The 15055-nt window shown below is 40.1% G+C and overlaps 1 protein-coding gene across 2 annotated transcripts in view; it reads left to right on the top strand.

Annotated features, from left to right (window-relative positions):
- Positions 1–13094, top strand: part of LOC109912523 (uridine-cytidine kinase-like 1) — a 187724-nt gene extending 174630 nt beyond the window's left edge. For both annotated transcript variants that reach the window (XM_048608093.1, XM_048608094.1), the window contains exons 10-15: positions 1068–1161; positions 2867–2929; positions 5925–6047; positions 6216–6323; positions 7450–7606; positions 12088–13094. In XM_048608093.1, coding sequence (XP_048464050.1) covers positions 1068–1161; positions 2867–2929; positions 5925–6047; positions 6216–6323; positions 7450–7606; positions 12088–12134 — 592 coding nt within the window. In that variant the 3' untranslated portion in view covers positions 12135–13094. The remainder of the gene's footprint in view (positions 1–1067; positions 1162–2866; positions 2930–5924; positions 6048–6215; positions 6324–7449; positions 7607–12087) is intronic.
- Positions 13095–15055: the final 1961 nt, after the last annotated feature.

Below are 15055 nucleotides of genomic sequence, written 5' to 3'. Positions count from 1 at the left end.
CCACACTAATACAGGCACACGGCACACTTTCAAATCACCGGACATTCCCAAAATGCAAACTAAAACTTCAAATTATCTCCAGATCTCAAGCTCCAGGGAACAAAAAGACACAAATTGTACAAGATAACACTTAGCAACCAACAAAGAAAGGTGCATTCACACCAGACTACAAAAAGCTAACACTTCTACAAGGTTCAGTGCACTTGTACAGTGCAGAAACCTGGCCTCCAGTTCTCTTGTTTTCCGGTTATAACCGTTCACCATTCTTTCGGGGGTCCAAATTGTATTAACATGTTAGCTACAGACCCAAATCCAGAGTCTGCTGCATTCAACCCTGGAATACAGAAGGTCTCCGGAGCATCAGGTTGCTTTTTCCTTCTCTTAAACATGTTCTTGAATGCCATCCTCGTTGGCTAAAATGTCTTGGCTCACAGAGTGTATCCAAATGGTTCTTTTTGGATTTTGTTAAATGTAGTTAAGGGAAGGCTTAACAACAGCAATTGCTTAAATATGAGCATTTATTGAGTAATAATTAAAGATGAGAAAAGAAAGCATACATTTATTAAGGAAATTTAAAAAATGAAACAGTGAGGAAAAGAACAATAAGCCCCTTCTGCCCGTCAGGGACCCCTTGATCGATGGTTGGTCTGGAGGCTTAGGTTGTTCCTGGTACCATTTGCGATCCTGGTCTGAGGTGAAGTGCAGTGACTTGGAATGAAACTCTCTCTTATATAGTAACAAACAGTAAGGCACAGAAAAACAACTGCAGAAAAACATGTTGATTGCACTGGCTACGGCACATACAGGAATGTTCACAGGACTCATTCAAGGTCATGCAGCTGTCAAATATCATCCACAAGTTTAACCCTTCAACCCATCCTATACATCTGGATTGGTCTGAATCCCCTCACCTACCTCTCTCCCCTATCCTGTCCCATAGTGCCTAAACCCGAAGTTGGCAAAATCCAGTTTAAAAAAAAATCCATGGCTTCTAGTTTTGAGGGAGTATGCCTGTACAGGCGTTGTCAATTGTAGTACCACAGATGATTATGTTTCTTTCTTTTCAGAAATAAAGACACAAGTCGAGACGAGTTTATATTCTATTCAAAGCGGTTGATGAGACTACTGATAGAGTATACACTTTCATTCTTGCCTTTTCGGGTATGTACATAAGTAACCTGTACGTTTCTGAGAATATCACTGCATAGCATTAGATCATTTATTCCACTGACTGTTTTTACTCTTCACTGGAGCTGATTTGAATCACTTCGTACTGCTTTCTCTTCTAATCTTTAATGCTATCCCTTCTCACAAATCTAATTCTCATTAGAGTTAAGAAAACTGTCTTCTCAATAGTAACATCATTAATTTCAATGACACATGATGTTTCCCAGTGCATCACATTAAAGAATAACACCATAGAACATGAGGGGAAATGACAATATGTGCAGGGAACCAATAGCAAATAGGTTTTGAATGGCATGGATGGAGCAAACTGGAAGGGAATTCTCATAGTCAGGCTGTTGGTGGTAGAAGAGTGGCAAAAGTACATGGTAACATTAGAAAATCGGTGACAACGTAGCGTGGTATTTGAGGCTATAAGACAGTTTCAAAATGAGGATGGAAACTTTAAAATTAACCCATTTAGAATAATGATATGGCTGCAAACTCTGAAACAAAGCCAAAAGGTCTTTGGGTCTTGTTTTCCACTGACTGTTGCAAGTTAAAACATTGTGTTCTTGCTCCATTTTCGGTTGTCTTTAAATACTTTCACTTTCTATAACTAATCCTTTACCTAACCCTTCAGAATCCATTGACCTTCCTGTTCTCTTGATGCCACATTTTAAAATTCTCATCCTTCCTTTCAAATCCCTCCGTGGTCTCAAAACTCCCTAGTTCTGTCATCATCTCTGCTCCTAAAACCGTCTGAGATGCCTGCACTGCTCTAATTGTAGCCTCTTGTGTGTTCCCAATGATAATTGCTTCAGAATTGGTGTCTGTGCCTTCTGTTGCATAGGCTCAAGCTGTGGAATCCTATCCAATAGATTTGTGTGGCCTTCCTAAATTTCATCCTCCTTTGGAGGCACTTTTAAAACCTACCTCTTGACTTGTTCACATGAATGAAAACTTATCCCAAGTTGTTCAATAATGCTCCTGTGGATTGTTTTGGGACGTTTCATTGACGTTAAAGGCACTAGTTTGATTTTAGAAAGAAACTGTTGGAATATTCTTAAACACTTTTTTTTGTCAGTTTTGAGGAACATGGAGTACAAAAGGAAAGAATTAATGTCATAACTTAGTCACAACCTTTTGAGTTTTTTTTGTGTAAGTCATCTTTTATTTGGAAGTAATTTTTTTTATTAACTATAAGATCAACAAATGTGTCTTTGGAGAGATCATTGAGTAATAACTTGGTAATTGTTGGCAAAATTTTATGTAAACATGGAACCCGATTTTGTAGTAACAGGGCATTTAATTAGACACTTTTGTTCCTTCATAAGATGTGTGTATTGCTGGCTAAACCATTTTTTTATTGCCCATTCCTAATTGCCCTGGAGAAGTACCTGTATTCTTCAGCTCAAAATAATTTGCCTTTCAAAAGCTGCTGATAATATGAACTGACAAGGCAGCAAGAGTAAAAGGTTACTTGGCACCCAGCTGAACAGGGCAACCAACAGTTCATCTGCTTAAATAATGAGCTTAATCTTTTTATTGGCGGGGTCGGGGGGGAGTGGGACGTTCAAAATTTCAAGAGATGTGTATAGATTTCACTATCTTTTAATAATTGTGTCAGTGATATGAGAGCAGTGGTACAACCGTGTATACACTCTTCCTGATAATAACATTTGTTTGTGTTTTATGGCAGACATGTGTTGTCCAAACACTGGAGGGAGAGAACTATGAAGGAAGAAGGTTTGCTGGAACAAGAGTAAGTATGATACTACCACCTGTTTTGTGTATACTGGCTTTTCTCACACACTGCCAATTTTCCATGGGCACCATGGTAACAATCAGCTGGAAACTGGGCCAATCTTAAACCATTTTTTAACCTATCTTAATAATAATTGACATGTTTTCTGGTTAGAAACCTCATGTGGATCCAAAATAAACATTTTCTGTGTTTTAATTATCTTGATTCAAAGAGACAGATATGATTTTGCAAGTAACAAAAACCAAAAACTCTGCTGGAAATCTGAAACATAACAAATTACTAGAGAAACTCAGCAGGTCTGGCAGCATCTGTGGAGAGAAAACAGAGTTAATGTTTCAAGTTCAGTGTTTTGAAGAAGGGTCCCTGGACTCAAAATGTTGACTCTGTTTTCTCTCCACAGATGTGCCAGATCTGCTGAGTTTGTCCAGCAACTCCTGTTTGTGAATTTGTAAGTAGTTGTTTATTGATTGGTGTGAGATCTTGGCCCTTGTCCACAGATTGAATGGTCAGAGGTGGGAAAAATCCCAGTTCCATGAGTGTCAATGCTCACACTTCCCATTTCCAGGCCAGGGAACCTGGGAAGAATAGAACAGACAGACAGTTCCCGAGGTGGGCTGTGTGGAATACCTGCCTGGAGACACCAGCACTGTTCAAAGCTTAAATGATAGTAAAAACGTTAAACATCCCTCCTGCTCTCAACCCCTCGTGCTCCATGCAGCATTCATGCCAAGCCATGCCATCTAATGCCCTGCACCCACCTGTGCCCCACATCCATGCCAATGTATACTCCTGTGCTCACCAATCATGGTCCCACAGCTGTGCCATCTTATGCCCATCTACCCATCTCCCATGCCTCCTCATCTCTTCTATTCCAACAATCAACCATGGTCTTTATAGCCTCTGTGCCAACTCATATCCTCCCCAAACTTACCTTTGCCCTTCTGTCTCCATGACAGCTCACTACTATCCACAACAGGAATGGCTCAGGAGGCAGAAAACAAAGTTGTGTATCTGTTGATGATTTCATTAATGAAAAAAGGGACAGTTCCAGGTGTGTCCGGGATCGTCTGCGGTGCTATCAAGCAGCATTTGCTCAGCGATAACCTGCTTGCTGATGCTTACTTTGGGATCCAATAGGGCCACTCAGTTCATGAGCACATTACAACTTTGGTTCAAAGAGCTGGAGAAAAGGGCTGAATGCTGGAAATGAGGTGGCAATGGCTGCCCTTGACATCCAGGCCACAGTTGATCAAGTGTAGCATCATGGAGAACTAACAAAACTAGAGTCCATGAGGATCACGGGGAAACAGTCTGCTGGTTGGAGTCAGACCGAACAGAAAGGAAGAACTTTGAAGTTATTGGAGGTCAATCATCTCAGGCCCTGGGCATGACTGCAGGAGTTCCTCCAGTTTAGTGTCCTTGATCCAAACGTTCAAGGACGTTCAGCAATATCCTTCCCTCAATCATAATGTCAGAAGTGAGATGTTTGCTAATGATTGCATAATATTCACTGTTATTTGCCATTCCTCAGATATGGAATAAATCTGTTCTTATGTACAACAATACCTAGATAATATCCAGGCTTGGACTGATACACGGTATGTAACATTCATGTCACAAAAATACCAGGTAACGGCCATTTCAATCAAGAAAGAATGTAACCATCTTTCCTTGATAGTCAATGGCATTACCATTGCTGTATTCCCCCACTATCAACATCCTGGGGATTACCATTGACCAGAACCTGAACTGCACCAACCATATAAATCCTATGGCCACAAGAACTGGTCAGAACCTAAATGTTCTGTGGCAAATAACTCACCTTCTGTCTCCCCAGTGCCAATGCACAATCTACAAGGCATGAGTCAGGAATGTGAAGGAATACTAGGTGGGTGCAGCTTCAACAATGCTTAAGAAACTTGACACCATCCACGACAAAGAAGTCTGTTTGGTTGGCACAACATTCACAACCTTCAGCATTCACTCCTTTCATCACAACACAAAGTGACAGCAGTGTGTAGCATCTACAAGATTCACTGCAGTAACTCACCAAAGCTCCTCTGACAACACCTTTCAAACCATTGACCTCTTCCAGCTGGAAGGACAAGGACAGCACAGCAAATAAATGACCACTACCTCGAAGACCCACATCATCCTCACCTGGAACTATATAAAACATTTCTTCACTGTATCAAATCTGTGAAACTCCCTTTCTAATAGCATTCTGGATGTACCTACACTCCAAGGACATCAGGAGTTCAAGAAGGCAGTACCACACCACCTTCTTCAGGGTAATTAGGGATGGACTATAATTATTGTCCTAGCCAGTGATGCTTGCATTTCATGAACGAGTCTAGCAAACAGAGCTTATAGATATCTTACTGCACAAGCAGGCCTATTTTTCAAAGGATACGTTCCCTCTCCTCCAAAGGGTGCCTTAAACTTCCGAAGGGTAATTTGTCACCTCTAAAAGTATCCCAGGACGAGATTCAGAGCTACCTTTTGCCTATAGTAGGCTACTCTGACTATCCCAAAGAAATCTGAACAGCCCTGTTCTTATCTGATCTAATTTCCACACTCTGGGTTTCATACTCCAGGGGCTCAAAAATTCAATTGCGTTGGAGGCAGCTTATCATTGAAATGGCCAACCGTTTCCAGGAGCTGCACAAATTACAGGCAACTCCCAGTTCTCTCCCTGTGAAAATGAAAGGTACTACATTCTAGGGCAGGTGATTTGTGATTTCTGATGTCTTCCAGCATTTTTGTCATGGCAGAGATGCTCTGGTCTGGTGAAAACCTGGGTCCTTGTGTAAAATAAATGAAACTTTGGTGGAAACACTTTGCTACGGTTTGTGTGCACAGAACTATTTAAATACATAAGCCTATTAATAAAATGGTGGAAATGTTGTTTTTAAACTTAATAGGAAGTGAATAAGTCTTCTGTTTTCATGAATAAGTCTTTTATTGTTGTAACTTGTTTTTACATTTAAAGATAACAGGCGTATCGATTCTGAGGGCAGGGGAGACGATGGAGCCGGCCTTGCGAGCAGTCTGTAAGGATGTGACAGTTGGTAAAATCCTAATCCAGACTAACCATGCTACAGGAGAACCAGAGGTATAAACACTTTTTTTTTTACACTGCATATTTGTGCTTTGACAATAAAGATTCTAGTTTACCAAGACATGTAGTATTGAATAAATCTATGCTATTAAATTCAGTATCTTGTTTGAATGTAAATCATGACTACAGGCCCTCGAAATTATTTTCTCCCATTTTTCACAGCTTCATTATCTGAGACTGCCAACGGACATCAGTGAGGACCATGTCATTTTAATGGACTGTACAGTATCCACAGGGGCTGCAGCTTTGATGGCAATCAGGGTGTTGCTGGTAAGATTAAGCTTTGTATGAGATCCCTCTTTGACATACATAACTTTTATGTAACATTGTTATTCATGTGTTAATTTGTGTATCCTGATAGCTAGCTATCTGTGAGTTAGTTTCTGGCAAAATATTACTACATATGATGCCAGAGTACAATAGCGGACCTGAAGGCCTGGTTTTATCTGGACCTAACAAGTCTATTGCCAATCTACACAAACTCCATTAGCCTCATTTAAACATTGGGAGTTGGCTCCTAGAATATAATTTTTAAATTCCTATGGCTGTGGAAAAATATGATTGGGCTGATGGTTATCTCAGTCAAATGCCAACACCAAAAGAGCCTCTGTGGAAAGTAACAGGCTCCGCACATTGAAATATTTCCTCCTTTGTATCATTGTTTGAAGATTTAAACTTTTGAGCATTTGTGGTTTGCAAAGTCACATGGCACTGCTCTGAATTCCAGTTGTGTGATAGGACAGAGCTGGAGCAATAAGGTTTTGAGATTTCAAATTTAAACTTTTTGTATCATTTTATGCCCACATCAATGAGTTTGGGCTCAAGCCACAATGGTCAAAGGGAAGGCAAAGTCAAGACCTAGTTTAAGGCCTGGGCTTTTTTATAACACTGTTTATTACATTTTAAGACTAAATACTATAATACATGGCATTCAGAGATATGCCAGGCTCTAATCTTACAGTTGCATTATTGAAAGACTATTCCTTAAACTCTACCACGTTCATGCTATTCAGTCAACTCCAAAGCTTCTCTGTACATGTTTCTAACATTCACAAAGTTAAATTTCATACTTCTCCCTCACTCTCAAGGTATTTCTCTCTTCTTCCCTTAACTCCACCCACAACTCTTTATATCCAGTGAGGAACAGTTCTGTGACATCATCACAAGGTTGCTTCAAGATCCTAAAGCCCTTCCATAACAAAACTACACTGCATAGAGCAAATAGACTTTTACTGGATGGAACTGGAAGAAATGTTTAATTCACTTAAATTTAATCTTAAAAAGCACTGTACATTTTAACCAATTGTGCATATTGTAGTTTTAAAGCTACAAGGTTTTATTAAACTGATTTACACTATCATGTGGTGTGCACCTGATTTTTGTTACTCCTCTATAGGATCATGATGTACAAGAGGATAAGATCTTTCTCATCTGCCTGCTGATGGCAGAGATGGGGGTGCACTCTGTGGCATATGCCTTTCCACAAGTAAAAATCATCACTACTGCTGTGGACAAAGAGGTCGACAATTTGTTCCACATCATCCCTGGCATAGGCAAGTATATTCCATGTATATTCAATATTTCGAGGCACAAGACATGGGCTGGAATCATCCCACTTTCAGAAAATAGGAGCAATTGCAGGGGGGAGCCTGCAGCCTACTTAAGAAAGCCAACTGGATTCCCCAGCAATCAGGCAGCTGCTTAGCTGCTGGAGGGCTTTCTGCTCCAATTAGGGGCCAGGACCAGGATTGCCCTCCTGGGGCTACTTGCCTCTGAACTCAGCAGCATCCTGGCAGAGGCTGTGACTGCTGCTATATCACCAACCATGGACTCTCAGATGGAGGATCACAGTGTTAGTTACAGGTAGCTAGTGTAGGGGTTATGCTGAGTGGGAAGCAAGGTAAGGCTTTGAACATCCATCCATTTCCCTTAGGTCCAGTCCCCGACCTTGCACAAATTAGTGCAGATCGTGGGGTCCATCCCTCTTTCCCAAACTGACAGTCGACCTTCTAATTGTTTACCTGTTGGTTAAGCAGACTGTCTCTCATCCTGGCTGGAGCTGCATCAATTTGAGCCCAAGCTGGATGAGCCACTTAAATAGTTGGTCATTGACCAATCTGGCACCAAGTCAAAGGAATCTCCAGGCATAACATTGCTGTTATCAAGGAGGGGAAACAACCAATCACTTTGAAATATCTCAAGTAGCAGACAGGCAGAATATTGTGTTGAATTTTTCACTTTTATTTAAAATTTAACAGAGAGCAAAATAGATGATTGGGACATGCAGATCTGGCTTATAGAAACTGAAACATCATATGCTTTAAAACCAAATTTACTTTTAAAACTAGAACATTTTTCATAGCGTTGTAGAGCACAGAAACAGACCCTTCAGTCCAACTTGTCCAGGATTCTGAAACTAAACTAGTTCCCATTTGCCCGCATTCGGCCCTTATCCCTCTAAGCCTTTCCTATTCATGTACTTGTCCAAATGTTGTTCAAATGTTATAACTGCACCTGCATCTACCACTTCCTCTGGCAGTCATTCCATATACGAACACCCTCTGCGTGAAAATGTTGCCCTCAGGCCCCTTTTATATCTTTCCCCTCTCACCTTAAAATTATGCCCTCTTGTTTCAAATTCCACTGTCCTGGGAAAAAGACCTTGGCTATTCATCCTATCCACGCCTCTCATGATTTCATAAACCTGTATAACTCAAACACTCCGGTCCCAGTAGCATTCTTGTAAATCTTTTCTGCACCCTTTCCAATTTAATAATAATTTTCCAAAAGCAGGGCAACCAGTACTGAACACAATATCCCAAAAGTAGCCTCACCGACATCCTGTACAGCTGCAAAATAACATCCCAATTCCTACACTAAATGCATTGACCAATAAAGGCAAGTATACCAAATGCCTTCTTCACAACCCTGTCTACTTGTGACACCACTTTCAAGGAACAATATACATTAATCCCTAGGTGTCTCTGTTCAACAATAATTGCCAGTGCCCTACCATTAACTGTGCAAGTCCTACCTTTACTTGTCTTACCAAAATGCAACACCTTGCATTTATCTAAACTAAACTCCATCTGCCACTCCTCAGTCCATTGACCCAGCTGATAAAGATCCTGTTGTAATCTTAGATAACCTTCTTCACTGTCTACTATACCACCAATTTTTGTGTCATCTGCAGACTTACTAATAATGCTTCCTATATTCTCATCCAAATTGTATTTATAAGTGACAAACAACAGTGGACCCTGCAGAACACAGCTGGTCACAGGCCTCCAATCCAAAAACCAACCCTTCAACACCACTGCCTGTTTCCTACCATCAAGCCAATTTTGTATCCAATTGGATAGCTCTCCTTGGATCTCATGTGATTTAACCTTACTAACCTGCCTACCACATGGAACCTTGTTGAAGGCCTTGCTAAAGTCCGTGTAGACAACGTCTAACCCTCTGCCCTTACCTACCTTCCTGATCATATGGAAATATTTGGTGTTCTACAAAAATGACATTGTTTTTCAGGGATAGTGAAGCTGTTCAGCAATTATGAACTTAGTATGCCATTAAAAGCTCAGTTACAATTTATTCAATAAGTTATAACTTCTTGAACTGAGGATAATCACATAAAATAGCAAGTTATCATCAGTTCAGAGATTTCTACCTGTTCGGAGTCTGGGCATACTTGACCAATACACCTTATTTCAAACCATTGAATCACTCACAGGACCTCTGGATTTGTTTTTAACCAGGTATGTGACGGTGCTAGAGGTTACTGGTAAAACATTAAATACTGAGAATTTCACTGTCATTAGTACCATGATATCTGGGCCCACGCTAACAGGTATTCCCCTTTGATTTCAGACGGATTGTTTTGGTATTTTGTTGTTTCCAATTGTGTTTTCTAAAATTCCCCTGATGTGTTAATGTAACGCAAGTTATATCTTATAGATTAAAATAATATTAATTAGCCAGTAAAAATGTTTTATAGAGTTATACAGCACGGAAACAGATCCTTTGATGCAACTCATCCATGCCAACCAGATATCCTAAACTGATCAAGTCCCATTTGCCAGCATTTGGCCCATATCCCTCTTAACCATTCCTATTCATATACCCATCCAGATGCTTTTTAAATATTGTAATTTTACCAGCCTCCACCACCACCTATAGCAGCTCATTCCATTCACGCTCAACTCTCTGCATGAAAAGGTTGCCCTTTTAAATCTTTCCCCTCTCACTTTAAACCTATTCCCTCTAGCTTTGGTCTCCTCTACCCTGGGGGAAAAGACCTTGGCTATTCACCCTATCCATGCCACTCATGATTTTATAAACCTCTATAAGGTCATCCCTCAGCCTCCTATGCTCCAGGGAAAATAGCCCCAACCTAATTAGTCTCTCCCTATATCTCAAACCCTCCAATCCCAGCAACATCCTTGTAAATCTTTTCTGAACTCTTTCAAGTTTAACAACCTCTTTCCTCGAGCATGGAGACCAGAATTGAATGCAGTGATCTAAAGGTGGCCTCACCGATGATCTGTACAGCAGCAACATGATGCCCTAATTCCTATACTTAATGTACTACCTCCTGGATACCTCTCCCTGCCTTGTTCATAGTGGCACTTACAGCACTTTGAAAGAGTGGTGGGGGAAAGGGGGAGATAGATGTGAGGTCAGGGGTTGCGCCTATCCCTCTCAGGCCTTCTGGTGCCAGGTCTTCGTCATCTTGGTCCAGCAGGAGGTGACTGACGGGGCTTTTTACTGTGTTCCAATGGGGTTGGCCTATCACGTCTTCTGGATGGTGGATGACATGCAGTGACACCAGTATAAAGGAGGAATTGTACTGCCTCTAAAGTCACCAAAACAACACCAGTGGCACTGGCATGCTCTTCACCCACTCCCAGAGGGTGACACATGGAGCTCCGCATGCAGTGGCCTCTGCTAGAGATCACTGTTGTCACAACCTCTAGTGGGATAGATGATGCATCTTTCCGGAGGTCAAGACTATATATAAAAACTTCTTATAGCAAACATAAACTTAGGGGCAGTGTAAAGAACAGGTTGCTGAAGAATTTCCGCCTTTTGATATGAGTTTCTAACCTGTTGATTCTTCCTTCTTTTTGGTGATTATCTTAACTGAACCTTTTCATTATCATCTCAGCAACATGAGTGGCATGGTGGCTCAGTGGTTAGCACTGCTGCCTTACAGTGCCAGGGACCTGAGCTCAATTCTAGCCTTGGGTAACTGTCTGTGTGGAGTTTGTACATTCTCCCCATGAGTTTCTGCCGGGCACTCCAGTTTCCTCCTACAGTCCAAAGATGTGCAATTTAGGTGGATTGGCTATGCTAAATTACCCTGTTGTGTCCAGGGATGTGCAGATCAGGAGGATTAATCATGATAAACTCAGGGATAGGGTGGTGGGGGATTAGTGGAGTCTGAGTGGGATACTCTTCGAAGTGTCAGTGTAAACTTGATGGGCCAAATGGCCTCTATCAGCACTGTAGGGAATCTGTGAACTACAGGTATTTCTGCTATAACATGTGTTTCTTTAACATGAATTGATGAATAGTGGACGCTGTTTGGATAATGCAAACTTTCTGCTGTACAGGTATGGTGATTTTTCCATAGCGTGAGGTCACAGAAGAATGCAACTATCACTTTACATGAGAAATACCTATAGTTTTTTTTTAAAATAATCACTACACTTATCAAATCCTAACCATTCAAGATCTTGAGGATTCTCCCAGGATACCCTCTAAGCCTTATCGGCTCCCATGGAAAAAACACAATTTCTCAAAGCTTTTCCTTACATACTGCTCCTTTCCCATTGCTTTTATATCCTGCCTATGATGGCACACCCATTCCTTATCTAGATATTTGGAGTCACCACTGAAGTGAGAACACGCAAACAAAATGTTCACAATTATGACGGGCAATTTGCATTCAGCGTATCTTTCAGTTAATGTTCATTGTTGTGTGAGGATAGTCTATTGGAAATGATGGGGTATAATTTTTTTCTCATTTCAGGCAATTTTGGAGATCGTTACTTTGGAACTGATGCCCCTACAGACTGATGTAAAGATGATGACCATGCAGTTTTGTGATGCGCATTTTTAGTTCTGCACTGACAGACGTTACAGACTTTCATAGATCACTGGATGAATTAATGAGCTTCACACAAAGCGTCAGATGCAGTGGGCACCTTAATCTTAATTTGCAGCCTGCATTCTTTAATCATAATGGACAAAACGTAACATGGATCTGAAATTGGACAAGAAAATCTCAGCCTTGCACATAGCAGGGCTAACTCATGAAATTCACTTTGATATCTCCTTTCTTTAAAGTAACTCCTGTTAGCTCACTTCCCAAGTACAACAGGTTGGTAGGTGTGGCTCTATTAGGTGACGGTATCCCACAGATAACTTATATGCAAAAGAAAAATGTTTTCTTTAGGGGAGTGACTATATTTTTGTGCCTATTGAGAAACAATGAAAAAATTAGATTGCTGGAAAGTTCATACTTTTTATTGTTAGACTTTTAATAACCTAAACTATACTCAATTTAAGATAAATGAATATAAGATTGCACCCAAATATTTAAGCTCTGTACAGTATTTTATAATTGTTTAAAATCTTGATCCAGGTCCATAACATAGAAAATGTCGTCACGAGTTGGTTCTCCTTGTCATTAATTTAATGTTATGATATCATAACTAAGTGCTTTTAATCTGTCCTTTTTATCATGAAATTAACGCTAACATGATTTCTGCATTACACTTGTTCATGAGCACTTTAGAAAAAGTTAATTTGTGCAATTTGTCATTCCAATGAAGCTAATTATTGAATTTAAATACATTGTAAACCAATTATCACCTGAAATATTAATTTAAAATAGTATCTTGACCCTGATCAAGGCCTTTTGTGTGACATTTGGATGTAACTGTGATATTAGTAATCTGAAATCATTGCTGTTAAAGAATATTGCCGTTATGATCTGGAAATATTCTATTTTAAAATAAAACCTTTATATTTTGATCTATATGAATCAAAATGATGAATTCCTCATGCTCTGGAACTCTGACCAAAGCTGTGGAGACTGTGACCTAGCTGGGTTTAGGGGAATGGGTCTGGGTGGGATGCTCTGAGAGTCCATGTGGACTTGTTGGGCCGAAGGGCCTGTTTCCACACTGTAGGGATTCTAAGTCTAAGTCTAAAATATCCAGTGCATGTTGAGAGCACAGGATTAGAACACTGTACATCACAAACTTCTTAATTTTCTAATTGAATTACTGTTTGGAAAATCACTAATTTCCCATTATGATTTTTTTAACATTATTCTATGGAGCTAAAATGGAAAATCCAAGGGAAGAAGTTGCTTCGCCTTAGTGAGGAGAGGAGATGAAAATGATAAACACCCTTCTATCACAACAACCATTTAAAATTAGAAAGTGTCTCCATGTAAACCATTAGTAGAAAAAAAAGTGTGTAAAATAGTTATGTAGAATATATCTTTTAAAGTTGAGACAGGGAGATTGTAAAAGGAAAACTATTTCCTAAATTGGTTTGTCTTCTCTGCTGTTGTCTAAATCATAAAATCACAGAATTGTTATGGTATTGAAGGAGACTATTCAGCCTGTTATACCTGTACTGGCTCTTCAAATGGACATCATTATCTAGGGCTAATCTCCCTGCTTTTCTCTGCCCTATACGCCTGGATACTATTTCTATCCAAATAGTCACCCAGTGCCTATTTTGAACCTGCCTCCACCATATTTCCAAGCAATGCATCTCATGCCTTAACTACCAGCTGTGTGAAAAAGTTTTTTTTGCATCACCCTTGCTTCTTTTGCACATCACTTTAAATCTGTGTCATCTCATTCTTGTTACTTTTGTCAGCAGGAACAGCATCTTTGTAATTACCCGATACAGGCGACTTATGATTTTGAAAACCCCTATCAAATCTCCTCTCAGCCTTCTTCCAAGGAGAACAGTTCCAACTTCCCCAATCTGTCCTCATAACTGAAATTTCTCTTCTCTGGAACCACTCGGACAAACAAAAGACTGAGCTCTTTTTCTTTTCTACCAACACGTTACCATATACCAGCCAATGGGAGAGTAACTTTGAGAGGGCATTACTTATTTCCTGAATTACTTATTTGCTGAAATAACAAAACATCACAGACATTTGGTTCCATGTTGAAGTGCCTATGTTCAGGGCTGTATATAATCTGCAGCTAGAGAGCACAAGTTATTAACACAGAGAGTGTATATTAACACCAGGTTGTACAGGTTACTGATTCAAATTTTTTAAATACAACATTTCTATGGAACCAATTCTCAGCTTTCTTTTGACTACCATGTCTGCCACATTTATACTGTACTATATGCAGTGTTACTTATCTTGGAATTGTGTTTGCATTCATCATTACAGCAAAGTCTAATATTATGGTTCTCGGGTATTATTTAAACTATTATAAAGCTGTTGAGTCAAGCACTAATCAATTATTAAATGATTAACTGATGATTGTCGCAACATAACCACTGTAACAGCCCATTTAAAATAAGCCATAAGGTTGAATTTGAAATTTATTGGAAGATAGACTCAGACACCGCCTGAAATGAACTGCTAGTTTACTACCAGCTGTTTGCATTATAATAGCGGCAATGTCTAACCTTACTGACCTCACTTTCTTAAGGAGTACATACTTACTCTTCTACAAGATGATAACTATTTTCTGTTCTTTAGCCAGGCAATGACCCTCTCATTTTGCTTCAGAACTTAGAAGGACTGTTTAAGATGTGCTAAATGGATTAGGCATGGATTTGAGACAACAAGGTGCAGGGCTGGATGAACACAGCAGGCCGAGCAGCATCATAGGAGCAGAGAGGCTGACGTTTCGGGCCGAGACCCTTCATCAGAAAAGGGGGAGGGGAAGGGGCTTTGAAATAAATAGGGAGAGAGTGGGAGGCGGATAGAAGAGGGATAGAGGAGAGGA

Source organism: Rhincodon typus, chromosome 19 (genome assembly GCF_021869965.1).
Source record: "Rhincodon typus isolate 14 chromosome 19, sRhiTyp1.1, whole genome shotgun sequence".
Classification (NCBI taxonomy): domain Eukaryota; kingdom Metazoa; phylum Chordata; class Chondrichthyes; order Orectolobiformes; family Rhincodontidae; genus Rhincodon; species Rhincodon typus.
Note: the sequence above shows the minus strand (reverse complement) of the source record. Positions and strands in the feature narration are given on the sequence as shown.